Source organism: Thalassophryne amazonica, chromosome 7, assembly GCF_902500255.1.
Source record: "Thalassophryne amazonica chromosome 7, fThaAma1.1, whole genome shotgun sequence".
Lineage (NCBI taxonomy): Eukaryota > Metazoa > Chordata > Actinopteri > Batrachoidiformes > Batrachoididae > Thalassophryne > Thalassophryne amazonica.
In genome coordinates this window covers 92,670,901-92,691,032 of record NC_047109.1, presented here as the reverse complement: position 1 = coordinate 92,691,032, position 20,132 = coordinate 92,670,901, and the positions used below count along the sequence as shown (strand labels likewise).

The 20,132-nt window shown below is 41.3% G+C and overlaps 1 protein-coding gene across 2 annotated transcripts in view; it reads left to right on the top strand.

Moving 5' to 3' along the window:
• The window catches only part of zmp:0000001114 (suppressor of tumorigenicity 14 protein), a 69,142-nt gene that overhangs the window by 22,900 nt on the left and 26,110 nt on the right, over positions 1-20,132 (top strand). For both annotated transcript variants that reach the window (XM_034175070.1, XM_034175069.1), the window contains exons 4-10: positions 10,252-10,322; positions 10,641-10,828; positions 12,652-12,687; positions 14,527-14,755; positions 19,061-19,200; positions 19,366-19,469; positions 19,916-20,025. In XM_034175070.1, coding sequence (XP_034030961.1) covers positions 10,252-10,322; positions 10,641-10,828; positions 12,652-12,687; positions 14,527-14,755; positions 19,061-19,200; positions 19,366-19,469; positions 19,916-20,025 — 878 coding nt within the window. The remainder of the gene's footprint in view (positions 1-10,251; positions 10,323-10,640; positions 10,829-12,651; positions 12,688-14,526; positions 14,756-19,060; positions 19,201-19,365; positions 19,470-19,915; positions 20,026-20,132) is intronic.

Sequence of the window (20,132 nt, the reverse complement as noted above, 5' to 3'; positions counted from 1 at the left end):
TGTTATTTAGTGGTAAAAACATGTTTGTTAGCCTTCTTGCTATGATGCTTGTAATACTTATACAACAATTATTCGGTCTTAACTCAGCAAACACGAGATCTAATTTCACCATAAGATTGTACTTTGCAACAAAACCATTACAAGTTCAGTTATTATTTATATCTGTCATTTTGGGTTAATGTTGGGCCCTGTAATTACCCAACAGAAATTTCATATCTGTAGGTAATTTCAAAGACGAACATTTCCCGTTTGCTACAATTCAGTTTCGTGACAAAGCGTAGTTTAATCAGTCGGAAATAAAGTGTGCCAAGCAGAAAATTCGAGGCAGTAACCAAAGAGCTAATTGTTCCTCCCTGAAAGACAGATTAATATAGTGTCTAATGTCAGACATTTAGCATGTAAGGCCATGTTTATTCAAATTTGCAATTCATGGATGTTTTGTACGTATGAGTTATATTGCAGCCTGTGGTCAGTCTTTTGATGTCAGTTTCAGTTGAAATTTCAGGGGCACTTCTAAAATATTAAAAATGATAAATAATAAAAAATGGCTGCAAAATTGTGTGGTTTTTTTGGGGTGGGGGAGAATGGGGCATTCAGAGGGGGTCTTGCCCTAGGAGTAGTGTAGAACCGCCACTGCCCCCCCAACAAAAAAAATACATCATCTTTGTCAGTTACCAGGGCCCAGTTTCATAAAGCAATCCCCTTTTTTTTTTTTTTTGTTAACTAAGGTTAGTCTCCCAACATTAGCCATCTAATCTCCATTTCACATAGAGGGCTAAAATTGCAGAGGTGGGAAGTCACCAGCAAGTCACTCTCAAGTCATGAATTGGCAAGTCTCAAGTCAAGTCACAAGTCAAGTCTCAAGTCATAATGACCGCCAGTTGTTTGAGACTTGACTTGAGACTTGCCGATTCATGACTTGAGAATGACTTGACAGTGAGTTTGTCCCACCTCTGAATACCACTGACGTGCCGAACTAACATCACTCATGATTCGGCACACAGTCGACTTGGAGACATGGATGGTGTCGCCAGTAACCTGCTGAAAGGTCCAACAGGCGTAAAACCTCAGTGCAATCAAAACCTGAAGACCTCCAGTGGATTATTCCGGTCCCAGAACACCCGCTCTCACAGCCATTTTTTGAGGTAAGACACTGAAATTTTAACTAAAATAAGATTAGTCTCCTCTGTACTAGGCTAAAAACTTTAGTCGGGTAACACGAAGCTTTAGCTGACTAACCGCTTTGTGCAACAACTAATGTCAAAAAACAAGTCAACTAAGTGCGTTTATTTGACTGAAGATTAGACTGCTTTATGAAACTGAGCTCTGGTTAATTTAGATATGAGGTCTGCGAGAAAAATAACGTACCTTTTTTATTTTTTTCAAAAACTATATGGATTTGAATCACGTGCGATTACATCAGCCAACCTTGAACCCTCGTGCGCATGTGAGTTTTTTCATGCCTGTCGGTTACGTCATTCGCCTGTGGGCAGGCTTTGAGTGAGCACTGGTCCACCCCTCTCATCGGAATTCCTTTGTCTAACAACTTGCTGAGAGACTGGCGCTTTGCTTTATCAAAATTTTTTCAGAACCTGTGAGGCAGATCGAAGTGGACACCATTCGAGAAATTCAGCTGGTTTTCGGTGAAAATTTCAACGGATGATGAGAGATGGAGTGTTACTGTCACTTTAAGGGCTTCCCACGGAGCGGGACGTCGCGCAGCGCTCTGAGGTGCCGTCGTCAGTCTGTTTCGAGCTGAAAACCTCCAAATTTAAGCCTCTGTTGACCCAGGACGTTGTGAGAGAACAGAAGTTTCAGAAGAGCTCGGGATCAGCAGTTTATCCGGACATTCCACTGTTAAAGGAGATTTTGTAATGAAAGATGTGCGGACAGATTGGCGCGTCGGCAGGCAGCCGGCACGGCGCGCCACCACAAGAAAAACACCTCCGTGTTGATAACCATTTGTAAAAACCAGGCGGCTTTTGATGGCTTTCAGTAGAGTGAGTATCTGAGAAATTGTTTAACAGCTGGACATGTTCCAACTTGTCCTTAAGGCTTCCAACAGAGGTGTTTATCCTGCGGCTGCTTGCCTACGCGCCGCCACAGGAACAGTAACACTCCATAATCTCTCATCAGCCGTTGAAATTTTCACCGAAAACCAGCTGAATTTCTCGAATGGTGTCCACTTCGATCTGCCTCACAGGTTCTGAAAAAATTTTGATAAAGCAAAGCGCCAGTCTCTCAGCAAGTTGTTAGACAAAGGAATTCCGACAAGGGGGGTGGACCAGTGCTCACTCAAAGCCTGCCCACAGGCGAATGATGTAACCGACAGGCGTGAAAAAACTCTTGCATGCCCATGAGGGTTCAAGCTTGTCTGATGTAATCGCACATGATTCAAATCCATATAGTTTTTGAAAAAAATAAAAAGGTCCGATACTTTTCTCACAGACCTCGTATTTCATCACAAAAGATTTATTCTCACCATAATGATGCATAATACAGGCACACTACTAGTGTGGCAGAGTGTTATTCTGTGTGCAGTGTAATAAAAGTACAAGCCCGGGAATGGAATATTCCATGTCACCAAATTATCTCTGAGGTGATTTGATTAAATCATTAAGAAAATGGAAGACTGACACAGCTGTAAGTCTGAATGCGGCAAGTGACTTTCACAGAAATCATGAGACCCATGAGAGAACCCTGAGGGAGCCACCGGCTCCACTGGGTGTGATTGATGGGATCGTACATGCGACTGTCCAGATGAAGCTTCACGGTAGAGTGGCAAAAAGAAAACTGCTTCATTTACTTTTTTAGCAAAACTGCTTTTTAAGCTCTGAAGTCAGATGGTGGAAGGGTCTGTTACCTGATGATGATTTGTCATTTTTGTTGTTCATGTACACATTGTGCCTGATGTAAGCAAAAAGCTCCAGCTGAGCATCCAGTCAGCTGTCCCGCGTGAAGTGTGGTGGTGGCAGCATCGTGCCGTGGGGATGCTTCGTTGCTGCAGGGAGACCTGGGAGGCTAGTGAGGGTAGACGGTAAAATCTAAGTTGTTAAACACAGGGAAATCCTTGAGGAAACGTCAGGCAGTGTGCAAGAAAATTACCACTTGAGCGATTTGTTTTCACGAGGGAGAGGATGGCCCAAAGCACAAACCCAGTCGACACAAATCCATCTTTTACTTTCATGTCACAACAGGCAAATGTGTATTTCATATTGTAGTTGGTGGAGATGAGTATGTAGTGTGGAAAAACTTGCTCAGAGTGGCGTTCTAGTTGGAGTAACATCGCTGCTATTTTGGCATTGTGGGATTGCTCGCCGGACTACTTTGGCCTGACCCACTCCAGCAATACAGTGCTAAACTTTCACAACGCCCAATGCAAGAAAATTGGTTACGTATGATTGCAGTAGTATATGTATAACACATATGATTATGAGTGGTGAAATCATTAGGCTTTTCCTGGTGAAAATTAAAGCAAATGCCTACCTGTGGGCAACATACAGAATGTCTCTCTTCCCAGATAGATCTCTTTCAGTGCAGCTTCTTGTTCTGACTTTAACACAAAGTTAACACCCAAGTCTTTCATCGCCAACTGTAAATGGTCATCAAACCATTCCTGTCGTGTATTTCTGAACTCTTCCGCATCAAACTCCATCGTGTCAATGTTTAAAATGTTCTTGAGCAATAACAGGTGAAGTTGCTCCAAAACATTTAAGTTTCATAAATATTTATTACGGCCACTCTTAAAACTTGTTATCTTTATAATTTTATTACTGGTACATTTTAGAATTGGTTTAGATGAGATATCCTCATTATCTCACAGGAATATATCATGATTATCTGGGAACTTGCAGGAATTCATCAAGCACGTCGGCCGCGAGCGCATACTAACACAGAATACTGTACAGAAAACTGTATATTGTTGTTCGACCAAAACAAGCGCAGTCACTGCCTGAACTAGTGCCGCACGTGAGTATGGTTTTAGACATGAAGACGTTTTTTTGAAATCCTACTGGGGTGACAGTTGACATATATGAGAAATCCAGTGTTGAAACACAGTAATTGTTGAAAAGGAAAGAAACCACCTGCAATGGAGCTCTAAATGAACTCAAACTGTTTTCCCCAACCATTCAATTACTACCTTGCATTTTATGCATTATCTGCCAGAGTACAAATCACACCAGAGTATCGATTTTTTTTTTTTTTTTTTTTTTTGTGCATTGTTGGAGTGTACTTTTTGTTATTGCCATTATTGTCTTTTATCTTTAGTGATTTGATTCCTGGAAATGCATCCAGAAAGTATTCATTGCTTCACTTTTTCCACATTTTGTTCATTCCAAAATAGAGTAAATTCATTTTTCCCCACAAAATTCTACTCTCAACACTCCATAATGACAACATGAAACAATTTTATTTGAAATTTTTCCAAATTTATTAAATAAAAACAACTAAGACTACACATACATACACTCAACAAAAATATAAACGCAACACTTTTGGTTTTGCTCCCATTTTGTATGAGATGAACTCAAAGATCTAAAACTTTTTCCACATACACAATATCACCATTTCCCTCAAATATTGTTCACAAACCAGTCTAAATCTGTGATAGTGAGCACTTTTCCTTTGCTGAGATAATCCATCCCACCTCACAGGTGTGCCATACCAAGATGCTGATTAGACACCATGATTAGTGCACAGGTGTGCCTTAGACTGCCCACAATAAAAGGCCACTCTGAAAGGTGCAGTTTTATCACACAGCACAATGCCACAGATGTTGCAAGATTTGAGGGAGCGTGCAGTTGGCATGCTGACAGCAGGAATGTCAACCAGAGCTGTTGCTCGTGTATTGAATGTTCATTTCTCTACCATAAGCCGTCTCCAAAGGCATTTCAGAGAATTTGGCAGTACATCCAACCAGCCTCACAACCGCAGACCACGTGTAACCACACCAGCCCAGGACCTCCACATCCAGCATGTTCACCTCCAAGATCATCTGAGACCAGCCACTCGGACATCTGCTGAAACAATCGGTTTGCATAACCAAAGAATTTCTGCACAGACTGTCAGAAACCGTCTCAGGGAAGCTCATCTGCATGCTCGTCGTCCTCATCGGGGTTTCGACCTGACTCCAGTTCGTCGTCGTAACCGACTTGAGTGGGCAAATGCTCACATTCGCTGGTGTTTGGCACGTTGGAGGGGTGTTCTCTTCACGGATGAATCCCAGTTCACACTGTTCAGGGCAGATGGCAGACAGCGTGTGTGGCGTCGTGTGGGTGAGCAGTTTTCTGATGTCAATGTTGTGGATCGAGTGGCCCATGGTGGCGGTGGGGTTATGGTATGGGCAGGCGTCTGTTATGGATGAAGAACACAGGTGCATTTTATTGATGGCATTTTGAATGCACAGAGATACCGTGACGAGATCCTGAGGCCCATTGTTGTGCCATACATCCAAGAACATCACCTCATGTTGCAGCAGGATAATGCACGGCCCCATGTTGCAAGGATCTGTACACAATTCTTGGAAGCTGAAAATGTCCCAGTTCTTGCATGGCCGGCATACTCACTGGACATGTCACCCATTAAGCATGTTTGGGATGCTCTGGACCGGCGTATACGACAGCATGTACCAGTTCTTGCCAATATCCAGCAACTTCGCACAGCCATTGAAGAGGAGTGGACCAACATTCCACAGGCCACAATTGACAGCCTGATCAACTGTATGCGAAGGAGATGTGTTGCACTGCATGAGGCAAATGGTGGTCACACCAGATACTGACTGGTATCCCCCCCCCCAATAAAACAAAACTGCACCTTTCAGAGTGACCTTTTATTGTGGACAGTCTAAGGAACACCTGTACACTAATCATGGTGTCTAATCAGCATCTTGGTATGGCACACCTGTGAGGTGGGATGGATTATCTCAGCAAAGGAGAAGTGCTCACTATCACAGATTTAGACTGGTTTGTGAGCAATATTTGAGGGAAATGGTGATATTGTGTATGTGGAAAAAGTTTTAGATCTTTGAGTTCATCTCATACAAAATAGGAGCAAAACCAAAAGTGTTGCGTTTATATTTTTGTTGAGTGTAAGTATTCACTATACGTGCTGAACCACACTTAACAGAATTTTCAGTTTTCAAATTACCTTTTTATTTACAAATGAAAAAAAAGACATTTACAAATACAGATTTGTAAAAACCAATACACACATTACAGTAACTTGTGTACTGGTTTTTACATATAATTAAACCGACCAATCACTGATGACAGAAGCTCATTTTCCCATAATGCCTTTTGGCATGTGTGTCTGTCAATGCTCTAACCTTCAAAATTAGTGCATTACTTTAAAACTAAAACATATAGCTGATATTTTCACTTTGTAAAAACAGAAGTGATGTTAATTTCAAAAACCTGTCCGAAATTAGTTTGTTTAAAATTTTAACCATAAGTCAAACGTGCCTTGCTTTGCATGCCTTCTGTGACACGTCTGTAAGACTGTATGGCTGTGAAAATAAATTGTCTTTTTTTCTTCTCTTCTTTTCTCTCTGGTAGCCAGGTCTCCTCTGCTGGCAGAGGATTGAGCTCTACCTCTCATAGCTGTCTGCCTGCTATAAAACACATAAGAGACAGGAACTAAAATGTATGATTTCAGGCTTTACAAATGTTTTTAACTGTTAAGCTTTATTCACTATGGCCGCAAAAAGATATTAGTGATCTAAAAGTTATCGGAACTAAATTTAGCGGAAGTTAATTGGTCCGCTGATAGTTTCAGAGTTAGCTGAAAAGCTAATCAACCAACAAAAAAGTTAGCTTTGCTAATTAGCGGTTAGTGGAACTGTGCCCACGTGTGTGTGCGTGTGTATGTGTGTATATATATATATATATATGTATGTGTGTATGTGTATATATATATGTGTACACACACACACTCTATTCTGCTCAGAAGGATGTCAGGAGCACTCAGACCGCAAATCGTGGATATTCAACATGTTGGATTTGTCCTGGCCCGATATCCCAGCGTGTGTGTTGTCCCACTAGCACAAATGAGCACACAGCCTGCTGAATGTGACGTGTAGCCAATCAGAAAGTGAGGTGACGGATGCACGGAGCGGAATCCAAATTCAAAACGGCTGTTAATGGCTTACCAGATAGTCTGGTGGTTGTGCTGTCTCCACTCCTTTATGCAATGCCTTTCTTTTTCTTTTTGTATGGTTTTTTTCTCCATTAGAAATAGTCCACAAATTATCTCCATTGTGTCTCCTCATCCACCAAGTTTGTTTATTCCAAAGTCACTTTTAATCTTGAGAGGTTTTGCAAGATTTCCTATCTGACCTGGGAATGTTTGTATGTGAAATGTGTTCGTGTGTGGTGTGTTGTCTTTATCATGTGGCTGCACACCACACACTGTATGACCAAAACTGTTAGATCTATGATTTTTTATTTTTTTTTAATCTCCGTGTGTGGTCTCTCAGGTTTTGAAAACCTACAGACAATTTCACAATTTTGCCGTGTGAATCAGGCTTTAGGAATACTACATTTGCCAGCCACTTTATTAGGTACACCTTGCTAGTACTGGTGTCGCAGACCGAATGGTCCCCCCCTAAAAATTGGTCTGCACTTCCTCCACTGCGCATGTCATTTCGGACCACAGCAGCACGTCTGAGATAGTCTGTTCACCCAAAACGATCAAATGGATTAATGGGATTATTAACCATCAGATAACAAGGTAAAACCTCTTAAATCATTCTAAAGTCAGTTTTAAGCAGAAACAAGTTGATATTTGGTGATGGTTTGAAATGACTGATGCGCAGTGAACGTATCAGCTAGCAGCTCATGTAGCTGTGGCGCTTTGATCACTTCCTCCAGCTTTTTGATGAAATAAAGCTGAATATATGTGGAAATGATTGTTGTACAAAAGCTTCAGATATCTGTCACTGAGATAGATGATGACTGGAGTGCAGCTTTAAGCAGAAACGAGTTGATAATCGGTGATCTGCGGCTAATGACGCATGCACAGTGAAGGCAGGGCGGACCGATTTTTAGGGGGGACTGTTAGGGCGGTGCCGCTGCGTTGGACCTCCTTTTGCCTTCAGAACTGTTTTAATTCTTCATGGCATAGATTCAATAAGATGTTGGAAACATTTGTCAGAGATGTTGGTCCATACTGACATGATGGCATTATGCAGTCGCCCATTCAACCAGTCTGCCCATTCTCCTCTGACCTTTGACATCAACCAGGCATTTTCATGCACACAGCTGCCACTCATTGGATATCTTCTCTTTTTCGGCCCATTCTCTGTAAACCCTCGAAATGGTTGTGTGTGACAATCCCAGGAGATCAACAGCTTCTGAAATACTCAGACCAGTCCGTCTAGCATAAGCAACCGTGCCACATTCAGAGTCACGTAAATACCCTTTCTTCCCCATTCTGTTGCTTGGTTTGGACTTCAAGTCGACTTCACCACGACGAGATGCCTAAATCAAATAAAAATCAAATCAATTTTATTTATATAGCACCAAATCACAACAAACAGTTGCCCCAATGCGCTTTATATTGTAAGGCAAAACCATACAATAATTACAGAAAAACCCCAACGGTCAAAACGACCCCCTATGAGCAAGCACTTCGGGACAGTGGGAAGGAAAAACTCCCTTTTAACAGGAAGAAACCTCCAGCAGAACCAGGCTCAGGGAGGGGCAGTCTTCTGCTGGGACTGGTTGGGGCTGAGGGGAGAGAACCAGGAAAAAGACATGCTGTGGAGGGGAGCAGAGATCAATCACTAATGATTAAATGCAGAGTGGTGCATACAGAGCAAAAAGAGAAAGAAACACTCAGTGCATCATGGGAAACCCCCAGCAGTCTAAGTCTATAGCAGCATAACTAAGGGATGGTTCAGGGTCACCTGATCCAGCCCTAATTATAAGCTTTAGCAAAAAGGAAAGTTTTAAGCCTAATCTTAAAAGTAGAGAGGGTGTCTGTCTCCCTGATCTGAATTGGGAGCTGGTTCCACAGGAGAGGAGCCTGAAAGCTGAAGGCTCTGCCTCCCATTCTACTCTTACAAACCCTAGGAACTACAAGTAAGCCTGCAGTCGGAGAGCGAAGCGCTCTATTGGGGTGATATGGTACTACGAGGTCCCTAAGATAAGATGGGACCTGATTATTCAAAACCTTATAAGTAAGAAGAAGAATTTTAAATTCTATTCTAGAATTAACAGGAAGCCAATGAAGAGAGGCCAATATGGGTGAGATATGCTCTCTCCTTCTAGTCCCCGTTAGTACTCTAGCTGCAGCATTTTGAATTAACTGAAGGCTTTTCAGGGAACTTTTAGGACAACCTGATAATAATGAATTACAATAGTCCAGCCTAGAAGAAATAAATGCATGAATTAGTTTTTCAGCATCACTCTGAGACAAGACCTTTCTAATTTTAGAGATATTGCGCAAATGCAAAAAAGCAGTCCTACATATTTGCTTAATATGCGCATTGAAGGACATATCCTGATCAAAAATGACTCCAAGATTTCTCACAGTATTACTAGAGGTCAGGGTAATGCCATCCAGAGTAAGGATCTGGTTAGACACCATGTTTCTAAGATTTGTGGGGCCAAGTACAATAACTTCAGTTATTGTACTGAGTTAAATGCAGTTAAATGCATTGAGTTCCTGCCATGTGATTGGCTGATTAGCTATTAGCAGTTGAACAGGTGTACCTAATAAAGTGGCCGGTGAGTATACAGGATGGCATAAAGGAGATTAACAGTTTTGAGATTGGGATGAATTTAATATCATTTGGACAAAATCCAACAAAAAACAGCCGGTGTTCTTGGTACCAAAATAATAATAATAATAATAAAAAAGACCCCAAACCAAAAATGCCTTGCTGGTCACGTGTTTTCAACTACTGTCCCAGTAACATACAGATGATTACAAAGTAAGCTGTGTTATTTTGTTGCTACATTGAGCATGCGGTGGATATCAACTATGAACAATGCTGCCCTATTTACTGTCATAGATTACACCAAACTGTTCCAAAAAGATTTCTCACAAATAATGTAGTTGTCAAAGACCACTCAGTCTTGATTGTGAACAATTTTTAATATGACGATGATGATCTCTGAATGCAGTACACAATGCAGTAACTGAAAATGCTACTCTGTCTGTGTGTTGAGGACAATGTGCAGTTTTTAATGCATCCCTGCTTCTTTTGGCACTTTTCTTATAAGTGTCCACCTTTTATATTTTGCACAGCTGAAGGAAAACTACAATAAAGATAAATTCCTGAAACAATATTACTCCAAGTCTGTCATCACTGCATTCAGGTAATGTCACACTTTTAAGTGTTTCTTATGTCTACTTTTAAGCTTACTGAAACACACACAGTAATAGTATAAATCCTGTGTAGAGTAGCATTGTTCACTCGTTGACCTCTTCTGATTGAAAGTTTCAGGATTGTTGTTTAGCTCGACATGTTTTTATGCCGTTTTCCATCTTTGTGTTTCATATATTTTGATAAGCTTTGATTTTATTTTTATGGTTTCTTTGTAAGGCACATTGTGATAAGTGCTATATAAAGTCTTACCCACTTGATCATGAGAACAAACACTTTCATTTTATTTCTTTAATCCTATGAATTTCAGCGAGGGCGTGATAGCCTATCATTGGACCCGTTTTATAGTTCCCGTGAAGGACGCGGAGCTCGTGGCAGAATTCACAGAGGAGCGGGTGTTGGATGTATTGGAGAAAGGCATTCAGGCAAAGTCCTTTGTGGCCAGGCATGGCTCATCGCGCAGCAGCAACTTCACCATCACCAAAGTCACCGCTTCACGTAAGTCCCGCCAAGCCCAGCCCGGGTCATACCACAGGGGCAGGAAGATGGCAACAAATCCCTCTTTTCCAGAGCTGACTGCATATTATAACCTTTACAGTCAGCAGAAGAGAATGCCTTGAATACAGGCATGAATAACATCGCCTATCAGCGATTCTTTCTCTTTGCATGATGGGAACTCTCTAAGAGATAAGCCAGACCTCTCTGCTTCAGCTACAGCTGAGATTGCACATTTTATACCATTTGGATTTTCTAATGATATTAGCTGGTCTCTGGCCCAGCTTTAGACAGCTATTTTTCTTCCCTCTGCCGTCTTGGCATTCACTTTGCATTAGTCCACACCCTGTCCACCAGCCAAGTGCCAGCCCTGTGACTCAGTGGTTTTGGGCCTCTTTAAAATGATTTCTGAGAGTATGATTTGATGTTGCTGTCCCACATAGTTGCACAGAGGTGGCTGTATGTTTGCTGCTTTAGAACAAGATGAGTCTGAGCAGGTAGCGCTGCAGACCATCACCAGTCAGTTTGCTTAAAGAGGAACTAGGCAATGTTCATAACTTAATTTTACAGTGTGGGAGTAGTTGCGCAGTAAATTTTGCAGAGTAAAATATACTCTGGGGGATAACATTTGGTCCTAGTCCAAATACTGTTAAATACACTCTATCATAGTGCTAATAAAAATGCTATTACAGTGTCAAATCAACTCTATTGTGCTGTGAATGACTCTTATTGGAGTTGAAAAATGTGATTTGACAAGACAGTAGAGCTGATTTCACTCTGTAACAGTGTATTTAACTCTGTTTGGACTGGGACCAAGTGTTATCCTGGCAGAGTATATTTTACTCCACAAAATTTGTGTGTAATTGCTAAATGATTTGTTTTGGGGTAAATATTTCCCCACCACCACCAGGCAAACCAGCCTTGCAGCTTTAGGGACGCCAACCCGGTGTCCTCAGAATGGGAGTCTCGGGTCTCGCAAGAAGCACTGCTTTACGGAATGCACTGCTTTACGGAATGCACTGCTTTACGGAATGCACTGCTTTACGGAATGCACTGCTTTACGGAATGCACTGCTTTACGGAATGCACTGCTTTACGGTGCTCCAACACTGTAAAGCAGTGCTCTAACATGGCATACATGCCCCCCCACCTCCTTAATGAGGCACCTGTGAACTAGAAGCTATAAAACCAAGCCAATGAAGGCATTATTTCTTACATGATTCTTACATGTTCATCATGGCAGAGCCAGCAAAAAAAACAAAACAAAGAAAAATATCGCTGTCAGAAGAGAAAATGCATGGGACCAAGCGAGGAGTCGCACACTGGTCATCCTCGGTCAGGCTAGAATATGAAGAGCTGAAAGATGAAAAAGCGTGCAAAACAGATGCAGACCTGGCATTCTTGCTGCTTTATTTGTAAATATATTGAGATAAACTGTGTTCTGAGTATTTCTGTGCATATCACTTTCTTGACATGGGGTCCACCAATTGCTTCCAACGGCTTTGTTGAAAACAGATACACATGGACAGCAGGAGAAGAGGGGAGGGGAGAGGGCCAGCAGTGATATATATATATTTTTTTTACTATTTTGTGATATACAGCATGTACTCCCAATCTGTAGGGGGAGCTCTGTAGAGAAGAATGCGACCGTGAAAAACTGACCAGAGTTGCATAGCTGCACTTTAACTGCAGGAAAAGGGAACAGAAAACATGCAACCCGAATATTTTGGGCTCATGCATCAAATAGTTATGTTCCCCAACTTTGATGACTTTTTCTTACATTTTCTCCTTTTTCTCTGTTGCTCCATTCCCTCTTTGTGTTTCCAGTCACAGATCCACGCCTGGCCAAGAGCCCGAGAGGTGGTGAGTACAATGTGTCCTATTTCAGTCACCTGCAGCTGTAATTTTCCAGATGCTCAGTCTTCTGCTAGTCATTAAAGAATTGCTGGACTGTCCTGGAATATGCAGAATTCTCTAGTCAGAGATTAAGAACCTCAGATCGGTCAGCGTTGGGGATTGGAATTGATAAGATTTTATTGATAATGCCATTGATTATATTTAGCAGTCCATTTGATACCTGGTCAATTTTCTCTGTGGACCTGGTCAGGCTTTCAGCATATTGCAGCGGTTTTTGTTGCTGCTAGATAGAGTTTGGCATCATGACACCGGCCGTGATGCCATGAGGGTTTATTCAAGTTTTTGCAGTGTGGAACCGTCGAAACAAAACATTCAGGTGTTAATAAGAGGAACTGTGACCGATAGATGGTCTAGTAGTTAAGGTGTTGGGCTTGAGACCAGAAGATCCTGGGTTCAAATCCCCGCCTGACTGGAAAATCACTAAGGGCCCTTGGGCAAGGTCTTTAATCCCCTATTGCTCCCGGTGTGTAGTGAGCGCCTTGTATGGCAGCACCCTGACATCGGGGTGAATGTGACGCATAATTGTAAAGCGCTTTGAGCGTCTGATGCAGATGGAAAAGCGCTATATAAATGCAGTCCATTATGGAAAATTGTGAACAGCTGTGGTTGCATTCACATGTGGTCGGTCTGCTACCTGCTGAACACTGGACACATCGTGAGGTTGTCAGTGTGCCTACTGGCGCTGACTTTCACATGAGTCAGGTAACATGTTAAGCTTTCAACTGTGGGGAGAAACATGGATGAATACAGGACGAAATGTATAACACAACAGAAAAGTAACATAGACTATAAATAATCGATAGAACGTATGGCAGGGGAAAATGCAAAAACTTTTGTCTGTACTGTAAGTTAGTGATGGCAAACTTGAAACATTCTTCCAAAACATTTAGAAACCCTTGCAGCACCCATATTTTTGATCATTGTTCCAGAATCTGTGTCATAAGGAAAACGTCACGTGCTATGTTAAATGGGGCCTCATTACGTCACCAGTCAAGCCTACAGTTAGTGCAGAGTCTGTATGTGCATGAGCACATATGTTGCTTGGACAAATTTACGTGCTGTAGAAGTAGAACTGTTGTTTTCTGTTACCTTTATTCATTTTAACAAGGTATTTAAAAAGCATGTGTCACCTCCACCTCTATTTTGTGGCTGGTTAAGATCATCATGTTGAGGACAATACTCAGACTGCACACTGTGGTCACTCAGTTGTATCCAGGTTTCACCATTAAAAACAATCAAAATATGCCAAAGAAATAAAGCAGTGGGGTAGAATTAGAGAGACCATTCTGAGCGATTATATGGTGAGAAAATGTCAACATTTTGTTCAGATCAGCTATTACTTCAGAGTATGGGAACAGTATGACAATGCAATATAACTCTTAGCACAAGACTATGATAGAGTGGGAAGAACTCAAGAATTTGTGCAATAGGTGTGTATGTATGTATATATGTGTGTGTATATATATATGTATATATGTGTGTGTGTATATATATATATATATATATATATATATATATATATATATATATATATATATATATATATATATATATATATATATATATATATATATATATATATATCACAAGATTCAGTAAGTCCTGATGACATAGTGGTCATTTATAGTCTTTATAATACATGATTAAATCTTGGGCAAAATGAATATTATAATGTACAGAACATGATAAGGACAATCGGGTTTTATTTTATGGTGATAACTTTCTATTACCTGTTTAAGTATCCATATGTCCTTGATGTCTCTTGATTAATGTTGTCATCCTCAGAGGAGTGTTTCTTCCGTCTGGAGGCTGAAGACACTGAACAGATGTTCACGTCACCAGGGTATCCCGAGGGCTACCCTGTCAAATCCCGGTGTCAGTGGCAAATCCGTACAGCAGCGAATAATGCCATTTCTGTCCATTTTAAATACTTCTACATCGAGGACTACTGCTCTGATGACTTCGTCATCATCTACGACACTCTGGGCACAGACGATTCTCAAGCCATAACAATGTAAGAGTTTTAATCTGGGATGGAATCAAAGGTGTAGTGGAATCTGAGTGGAAACATGGAAATTCCTCTGGAATTTTATTTCCAAAAAATAAGAAAAATACTTTTTTTTTTTTTGCAGTTATATCAAACTGTGACAAAAAGCGGCATTTTGTCTTTGCAAGCAGGGTTTGGTTGATAGCGGCCAACCAGAATTGTTGCCGTGACTTAGTCCCCAAGATTAAGGAGAAGGTAGATACAGTACTGTGTGATTCCAGGAAGGAAACCGAAAAGAATCACTTTGTATTTGACTAAAATGCTGCAAATACACTTGGGTGAAAAAGCAGTTTTCGTGTGGATGAAAAACACATTCTACTTCGTTTTCTTGTCATTGGGTGCCTCTTGGTGTGTGTGTGTGTGTGAGAAGTCTTGAATACTACATGTCTCATTTTATTAACTTTTGAGACCTCAGTAGGATTGAGTCGAATTGAAAGGACCGCTCCTTTCAGTCCCGTGAAGGCTGCCAACCTTAGATCCTGCAGCTCCTGTGGGTGTAATTACACTTTGTCCATTCCACATTTCTTCAGCACAGCATCAGTTGTAGCTGCAGGCAATTACAAACTCTGAGATCATTGGCAAACAAATGCATTACCAAGCAATGCATAAATTTTTTATAATACTATTGCACGATCAGCTTTATCCAAGGTGACATTGAGTTTATGAGAACCATAATATAATACTCCATAATGACATTATTTTGCTGGAAGTAGAGGTATTGCTGCTGTTGCAGCATCATTCACACCTCCATGACTTTGTCACCAGCAGCAGTGGAACTTTTTGCTAATATACCCTGTGCTTGACTTTGAAACTCAGCCTTTTTTATCTAGTGCTGTCATATCACTATTTCTGTATGTCTGGCTGGTTAGCTATTGATTTATTTTCAAATGATTCCACCCAAAGTCTGTGAAATGTGTTTCCTGTGTTGACTGCTAAAAAGTGCTTGAGCATCTGCAGAACTTTTGTAGGACAAACCAGTATTTTATTTCCTGTGTTACATCATAATGTTCATTGTTTGTTGTTATACACATTTTCTAACACTGGTGCGTGCACACACACACTTTTGCATTTGATGACAATAACTTAAATGACACACTCACCCCTGTGCCAGTGTTGAAGATCCACCAGAGTTCTGCAATGAGTTTGTGTGAGGTGGAGATGTTTCCACTCTTGAAACCACAAAAGCAGTCCCTGAAAGAACAAAAGAAGAAAATCTTTGCACCTTGATTGGATGTACGCAGAGCAGGTAGCTCAGTGGATAAGGAGTTGTCCTGCCAGTATGTAGACCCAGGTTTCAATCCTGCTCGTGCTGCCTGATGGGGCCTTGGACAAGGCAGTCTGCATCGTCTCAGTCCTCCCGGGGCATGGGGGTGTCCTGAACCCTCAAAAACTGTGTGTCCCATTTTATTGACTACTTTTGCAAACTTTGTAGGATTGAGTTGACTTGAAAGACCCTGTTCTTTCAATTCCACAAAGGCTGCCAGCATGGTTACCGGCCTTGGTTGGGGAAGGAACCTACATGGGACTGGCGCCCTGTCCATGGGTACCTGTAGAATCTCATTTGCTTCATGCTACAGTATCTGAAGATAAGCAGTGGCACCAATGGGTGTCATGGACTATAGAGAACATACTTCTTCATTGGACTAGTATTGTGTACCATGTTTTCTGGAGTGTAAGTTGAGCTTTTTTTTTTTAGTTCTTTTGTTTTTGTCATTTGGAAGGTTCTGTGACTTGTATACCTATATATAACTCACCCTGAAGTATAAGAGCAGCTTGTATCCAAAAAATAATCTAGGGCTTTTCCATAAATCAAAGCATTACACAAAATAAACTCCAATAATAAAAGAATAGTGAAGTAAATCTCTTCAACTTCTTTCTTGTTTCATTTGGGGTCACCACAGCAGATCCAAGATGGATCTGCAGGTCGATTTGGCACATTTTATGCTGGATGCCCTTCCTGACACAGCTCCATATTTACATTGAGTTTGGGGAATTGGGAGCCTTCCGCATTGGAAACAAGTGCGCTTAACCACCTCCATCTCCAATAATAAAAGAATAAATGGCAATAATAAAAAGAAATCACATCATGGCTAAAAAACAACAAAGAGCTGATAATACCAAAAAAGGAACTTGTATATAGAGGTTTTTTTTTTTACATCTGTGACTTATACTCCGGAAAATATGATATATGCAGTGCTTGTCGTGTGTGCCCAAGCTGATCAAGCATGGGAAATAATTAAATACGGTTCAATTTATTTACATACAGTGAGGAAAATAAGTATTTGAACACCCTACGATTTTGCAAGTTCTCCCACTTAGAAATATGGAGGGGTCTGAAATTTTCATCTTAGGTGCATGTCCACTGTGAGAGACATAATCTTTAAAAAAAAAAAAAAAAAGTCCGGAAATCACAATGCATGATTTTTTTTATTATTTGTATGTTACTGCTGCAAATAAGTATTTGAACACCTACCAACCAGCAAGAATTCTGGCTCTCACAGACCTGTTCATTTTTCTTTAAGAAGCCCTCTTATTCTGCACTCTTTACCTGTATTAACTGCACCTGTTTAAACTTGTTACCTGTATAAAAGACACCTGTTCACAAACTCAATCACATTCTAACCTGTCCACCATAGCCAAGACCAAAGAGCTGTCTAAGGACACCAGGGACAAAACTGTAGACCTGCACAAGGCTGGGATGGACTACAGGACAACAGGCAAGCAGCTTGGTAGAAGACAACTGTTATGATTATTTATTAGAAAGTGGAACAAACACAAGATGACTGTCAATCTCCCTCGGTCTGGGATTCCATGCAAGATCTCACTTTGTGAGGTAAGAATGAATGTGAGAAAGCTCAGAACTACACAGGAGGACCTGGTCAATGACCTGAAGAGAGCTGGGACCACAGTCACAAAGATTACATTAGTAACACATGATGCTGTCATGGTTTAAAATCCTGCAGGGCAGCAAGGTTCCCCTGCACAAGCCAGCACATGTCCAGGCCCGTTTAAAGTTCACCAGTGACCATCTGGATGATCCAGAGGAGGCAAGGGAGAAGGTCATGTGGTCAGATGAGACCAGAATAGAGCTTTTTGGAATCAACTCCACTTACCATGTTTAGAGGATGAGAACAACCCCAAGAAAACCATCCCAACCATGAAGCATGGGGGTGGAAACATCATACTCTGGGGGTGCTCTTCTGCAAAGGGGACAGGACGACTGCACCGTATTGAAGGGAGGATGGATGGGGTCATGTATTGCAAGATTTTGGCAAACAGCCTCCTTCCCTCTGTAAGAGCATTGAAGATGGGTCATGGCTGGGTCTTCCAGCATGACAATGACCCCAAACACACAGCCAGGGCAACTAAGGAGGGGCTCCGTAAGAAGCATTTCAAGGTCCTGGAGTGGCCTGGCCAGTCTCCAGACCTGAACTCAATAGAAAATCTTTGGAGGGAGCTGAAACTCCAAACCTGGAAGATTTGGAGAAGATCTGTATGGATGAGTGGACCAAAATCCCTGCTGCAGTGTGTGCAAACCTGGTGAAAAACTACAGTAAACGTTTGACCTCAGTAATTGCAAACAAAGGCTACTGTACCAAATATTAACATTGATTTTCACAGGTGTTCAAATACTTATTTGCAGCAGTAACATACAGATAAATTATTAAAAAAACATACATTGTGATTTTCGGATTTTTTTTTTTTTTTTTTTTTTGATTATATCTCTTACAGTGGACATGCACCTAAGATGAAAATTTCAGACCCCTCCATGATTTCTAAGTGGGAGAACTTGCAAAATCACAGGGTGTTCAAATACTTATTTTCCTCACTGTATATAGCCACAAATCACACAATAAGTCACCCCAAAGTACTTCCTGAGGTAAGGTCTCACCTTACCAATCCCCTTATCAACCATAATGATTTAATCTTGTGCATGCACAGTAGCATTTTGAGTGGCCTTGTATATTTATTTCTTTTGCACTCAAGGTCTGCACTGATCATAGATCGAATAACGTATGCAGAGTTACACACATACCACTCCTGCTTTGCTGCATGGGTTGAGGTGCACGTTATAATATGGATGTTCTGCTCTGAGATTCTACAACAATACACTCCTGCGACACATTGATACACCGCTATTACATCATATCGTGTTTTCTATGGGGAGCTTTATTGGTACAAGTGCACATTCCATGAAATTGAATCAAATCCCTTCTTTGAAGCTGTTGTCAGGTGTACATTCTTGCTTAACTGCTTTTCCTCCTGTCACAGAAAGTGCGGCCAAAGGCCTCCCACCAATTCTCTGCAGGTGGCATCATCTGGCAACATCATGCTGGTCAACTTGATCACAGACACTGAAGTCCAGAGACCCGGCTTCCAGGCCCTCTATAAATCCATCCCCTCATCTGCTGGTAATAAAGTAGACACACTCTTGTTTTTGTTTTTTCATTATCTGCATTTTTAACAGCTGCATTCTGGGTAGTATCTGCTCCAGATCACTTAGATTTGGGTATATGGCTGGTGTGCAGTAATTCTAATGTTATAGTATTTGAGAGTTTACTACCTGTTGGTTTCAGTTAAAACCTGTGGCGGCGTCCTCTCTGAAAGCAACGGCACCTTCGTGTCTCCCCTTCACCCCAGCTTCTATCCTCCTGCTGTGGACTGCAAGTGGACCATCGAGGTTTGCTAGTCTGTTAATCCACAGTCTCACACACACACACACACACACACACACACACACACACCTGAAGCCCCACCTCCTCTCCCTCTCCAGCTCCTCCATCCTTAGCGTACCATGAGAGGAATGCTGAGGCAGCACTACAGGAGCCAAGCTGTTCAGTACCTCTTCTATCTTCATCTGTCAGACCACTGTTGCTGCTGCAGTTACAGCTAAACTGCAGTATTTTGTCGCTATATAATGTGTGCATGCATATGCACGTTTGTTTGTGTGCGCGCATGCAGCAGCATGTATTTTGTATACAGTACATGCACACCAAGTGATTATCCATGCTTTTTTTTATCCCATTTGTGTGTGTGTGTGTGTGTGTGTGTGTGTACTGGTGGTGAAGTAACATAAATATTAAATATGTCTTTGATGAATCAATCACCTCTTCATCTGTGATGTAGGCTCCAGCTGGGAAGAATATACGAGTAAAGTTCACCCTCTTCCGCATGAAAGAGCCTGGGGTGGACAGCCGCATTTGTCACAAAGACTATGTGCAGGTTATGGGCACCAAGTAAGACTTTAACATATTTAAAAGGGGTGGTTGACTCACATTAAAAAAAAAAAAAAGAAATGTACATTGTTGGGATGTAGTCATGCAGATAAATTAGGATTCATTTG